The sequence below is a fragment of the Melospiza georgiana genome, chromosome 23 (genome assembly GCF_028018845.1).
Source record: "Melospiza georgiana isolate bMelGeo1 chromosome 23, bMelGeo1.pri, whole genome shotgun sequence".
Lineage (NCBI taxonomy): Eukaryota > Metazoa > Chordata > Aves > Passeriformes > Passerellidae > Melospiza > Melospiza georgiana.
In genome coordinates, this window is record NC_080452.1 from 6,042,568 (window position 1) to 6,047,215 (window position 4,648).

General features: G+C 54.4%; 1 protein-coding gene across 1 annotated transcript; it reads right to left on the reverse strand.

The window, feature by feature from the left end:
• Nucleotides 1-371: 371 nt before the first annotated feature.
• Nucleotides 372-1,922, reverse strand: KCNA10 (potassium voltage-gated channel subfamily A member 10). The gene has a single exon (XM_058039867.1). It carries the CDS (start codon nucleotides 1,920-1,922, stop codon nucleotides 372-374), a length of 1,551 nt encoding a protein of 516 aa, XP_057895850.1.
• Nucleotides 1,923-4,648: the final 2,726 nt, after the last annotated feature.

Below are 4,648 nucleotides of genomic sequence, written 5' to 3' on the forward strand. Positions count from 1 at the left end.
TGTCACCAAGCCAAGCATTTAATGTCATTTTGCCCTTTTTCCTCTCCAGTAAATGGGGAAATCTCTGTATGTGGGGGAATTCCACTCTGACGCCGGGGAGTGTGGAAGAAGAGAGAAGACAAATGTCAAGCAGATGAGCATCAAATAAAAAACACCAGACCGATGGGCAGGGCAGAGAGATAAGAAAGATGGTATTTATTTGAACAGCCACAGGAAATCAGAGATTGAAAAATGTCTTAAAAAAAAAAAAAAGAAAGAAAAAGCAGCAGCACATTATTTAAAAAAAAAAATAAAATCAGAGCATGCAGATGTTGGATGCATTTTCCAGCCAATCCCACCTGACCGTGCCCAGTCCCTCAGGGCCTCCAGCATCATTTTTTGGCCTTGTCTCGAGGGTAACCCCCATTGGTCTTATTGAGTGACTCCATGCTGCCGTTGCCCGTGGCCACGCTGGCCAGCAGCCGCTCCACCTCCCCGGGCAGCATCTGCTTCTCCTCGTTCTCCGTCTCCCGGTGGTAGAAATAATTGAAGTTGGAGACGATGACGGGCACGGGCAGGGCGATGGTCAGCACGCCCGCGATGGCGCACAGCGTGCCCACGATCTTGCCGCCCAGCGTGGTGGGACACATGTCCCCGTAGCCCACGGTGGTCATGGTGACCACGGCCCACCAGAAGCCGTCGGGGATGCTGGAGAAGTGGGACTGCGGCTCGTCGACTTCCGCGAAGTAAACGGCGCTGGAGAAGAGGATGACGCCGATGAAGAGGAAGAAGATGAGCAAGCCCAGCTCCCTCATGCTGGCCTTGAGGGTCTGGCCCAGGATCTGCAGCCCCTTGGAGTGCCGGGAGAGCTTGAAGATGCGGAAGACCCTGACGAGGCGGATGATGCGCAGGATGGCCAGGGACATGTTCTGCTGCCCGTTGAGTTCGCTCTGCTGGATCAGCTCGGTGGTGAGCGTCACAAAGTAGGGGATGATGGACACGATGTCGATGATGTTCATGATGTTCCTGAAGAACTCGGTCTTGCTGGGGCACACGATGAACCGGACAAAGAGCTCAAAGGAGAACCAGACGATGCAGGCGGTCTCTACGACGAAGAAAGGGTCTGTGAAGGTGCTGTGGGACACCAAAGTGTCTGTCATATTCCTAGAAAGCTCCTGGGTGGACCTGAACTCCCTCTCCTCCCGGAATTCCGGCAGGGTCTCCATGCAGAAGATGATGATGGAGATGACAATGACCAGGACGGAGACCAAAGCTACGCCTCTGGCTGCACTGGAGCTCTCAGGGTACTCAAAGAGCAGCCAGAACTGCCTGTGAAAGTCATTGGTTGGTAAGAGGGTCTCAGGATCCTTGATGAACCCTTCATCCTCCCGGAACTGGTCCATGGCTTCATCACCCAGCTCATAGAAGGTGATTTCATCAGCAAAGACGTCGATGGGGACGTTGGCCGGGCGCCGTATTTTCCCCCCAGACTGGTAATAGTACAGGATCCCATCAAAACTGGGCCTGTTCCTGTCAAAGAAATATTCATTCCTCATGGAGTCGAAGTAACGCATCCTCTTTTCCGGGTCCCCGAGCAAGGTCTCGGGGAACTGGTCCAGGGTCTTGAGCCGCGTCTCAAACCTCAGCCCAGCGATGTTGATGATGACTCGTTGGTCCCCCTCATCCATGCCCACCCTCTCCCCCACCAGGTGGTCGCTGAACTCGGCGGAGAACCTGGAGAAGATGGTCTCATTGTTGGCGTTCTCGCTGTTGATGAGGATGCGCAGGTTGGACAGCAGGTTGGCGCAGCTGGGGTGGCCCTTGCGCGACTGCCCGGCGGGGCTGAGGTCGTTGGAGTAGCAGGGGTCCTCCACGATCTGATCAGCGTTGTCAAAACTGACTAGTGCCACCTCCATCTCCTTCCAACTGGCCACGTCCATCATACGCTAGTCAGCTCAGCAGCAGAAACCCCCGCGGCCGACACCGGCTGCCCGCGCCTGTCCCACGCTAGGAGGATCTGCAAGGGACAGGGACACAGAGCTGAACTGTGCACGAGCAGGGTAAAACAAACCCTGAGAGGCCACACCACCCTGTTAGGGCTTTTAATGGAAGCATTATTGCCGTTGAGTAGCATGACTCCCAGCAAATCGCTCATTTTTGGATCCTGCACGCCCTTTTGGCACGGCTTTGCCATTGTAAACCTCCCCACACCACCTACAGAACCCAAGGATGGAAGGTCAGGCAGCAGCAGAGGATGGGGGTGAATCCAGGTGTCCCACCCAGCCTCTCCCCAGTGATCCCACAGCAAGGGGTCATTTCATCCATTTCCAGGTGTGGATCCAAAGCTCAGAGCACGATTTGGAGGTTTTAAACCATGGCTGTCCCAAGCTAAGGACAGCCCTAAGGACAGCCCTTGTTCCAGGTAGGAGAAGCACTGGGTCAAACCCCAGGAGGTCCTGGGCATGTTGTAGATGGGTCCAGCATTGTTTGGAAACAATTCCCAAAGCAGGAACCACACTGGAATTTGGGGAATGCAGCCTGGGGAGAAGCAGGCCAGGAGGAGAAATGTCCACCAGCCTTGGAGAACCCCTTTGGTCTGGGAAGAGGGGTGGGAACAGGACCCCTGGCCTCGGGGCAGGCACAGGATGGGGTGACATCCCCCAGAGCTCTCCTAGCCCTCCTCCACAACAGCTCTGAAATTCCCAGCCCCAGGAAAAAGCTCAGGACTAAGCCTTTGGATCCCTTGGAGAGCACCTTTCAGGCCATGGGGTGGATTATTTCCCAACCCAACTCTGAGAGGCACTCAGAGACAGTCCCCACATCCCCAAATATTCCTGGGCACACATCTCCCCACACACCAACATCGTTCTGAGCTCAGCAAAGTCAAAGAGGAGCCCAGGGACCAGGCCAAGTTATGGAGCTGGGAAATTACCTGTCCTGCCTCAGGGAGAAGCACAGAGAGAAATTAGGTGTTAACAGGGAGCAGTTCTGTGGAGATTTTCCCCAGAATGAACTTTCTAAGTAAATTCAGTGCCCTGATTTATTTCCCCTCCAAATGTATTTCCCAGACATGAGGCACCACAGGAGGACACGTGGGGCTGCTCTGCGTGACCGCTGCTCACCAAGGGCACTCTGGCTTTCTTACCCAGCCAGTGAGAGGGACACAAAAAACCCAAATGCCCTCAACTGCCAGGAATAGCAACACAATTTAGGCCACGGAGCAGCAGCAGTGGTGCCAGGGCTGGTCCTGTGATGAGGATGGTCCCCAGTGCTGGGTTTGCTTCCAGGGCTGGGCAGGATCTCATCCCCCTGAGGAGCCTGAGCTGCTCCCTGTGCCTCGAGCTCTCTGTTTCACTGATTTGGGGTGCTGGAGGTTTTGCCTGCCCAGAAGCTGAGGATCCATCCTTGCTGACATACAGCTGGGGTGGGGTTTGCTTCCTAGAGCTGGGCAGGAACTCATTCCCCCATGGGACCTGAACTGCTCCCCAAGCTGCTCCCCAAGCTGATTTGGGGTGCTGAGAGCTTTGCCTCCCCAAAAGCTGAGGGTCCATCCTTGCTGACACACAGCTGGGGTAGGACAGGCCAATGCCCCCCCAATCTGTTGCAGAAATGGGCATGAAGAGCCTGATTTGCCATAAATCCTCCCTCTCCTCCTTTCAGCTCTACAGCCCCGACAGCAGAAGCTCATGCAGGACCCAGCATCCATGGGTCAGCCTCACTCTCTCCTCAGTAGAGATTCTGGATTTTGGGGACAAATCCTACAATTTATCATAAGCTGACACACAGCTGGGGTAGGACAAGCCAAAATCCCCCCAATCTATTGCAGAAATGGGCATGAAGAGCCTCATTTGCCCAAATCTTCCCTCTCCTCCTCTCAGTTTTACAGCCCCGAGAGCAGAAGCTCATGCAGGACCCAGCATCCATGGGTCAGCCTCATTCTCTACTCAGTAGGAGAGATTCTGGATTTGGGGACAAATCCTACAATTTATCATAAGCTATTTCCAGACCAGGTCTCTTTGCTTGAGCCAAACCCACAAAGCTTGGCTGTTCTTAGAAATCCAGCCCTGAGGAGCTGCTGCAGGCTGGCTCTGTGCCCAATTTCCCTCTTGGGGACGTGTAGGGAGGAATGGCTGGGGCAAGGGACAGAAATGACGTCTGGAGCAGCAGCAGCAGCGTGGTTGTGTCCTCAAAGTAACCTCAGGCAAAGCTGGGGAGCCTCAAGGACTCCAAACCCGAGTCCTCCTCCAGCCCCAGCTGGACATGCCCAAGGTGCAGCTGCTCTCCATGGGGCTGGAGTCATCCCAGGCTGGAATATCTGGTGGCTTTGTGGGAAGCTGGTGCTGGCAGGATGATTTGTGGCATCAGAGCTGAGGATAACCCTGGTTTCAGGAGCATCAGGAGGCCTACAAAGGGATACTGCAAACCTGGCCCAGATAAAGTGCTTTCAAGGGAAAAATAAGTGTTAAAGGAAAGTAGAAAAGCAGCACATATGGTTCCCTTCTTGCCTACTTGTTTTTTCTTGATATAAATCCCAAGCTGATTTTTAAATGAAGTTTGAATCAGAGTTCAGCGTGCAGTGGCAGGGTGAGCTGACCTGGCCCACCACACCTCCAGCCAGGGGGAAGACCCAGAGGGGACCACAGGGACAGGGACTTCTCTTGGAAGTGGA

What these genes read in the sequence shown, in the direction of transcription:
- KCNA10 (XM_058039867.1), bottom strand. Translation starts at nt 1,922, where the DNA reads ATGATGGACGTGGCCAGTTGGAAGGAGATGGAGGTGGCACTAGTCAGT.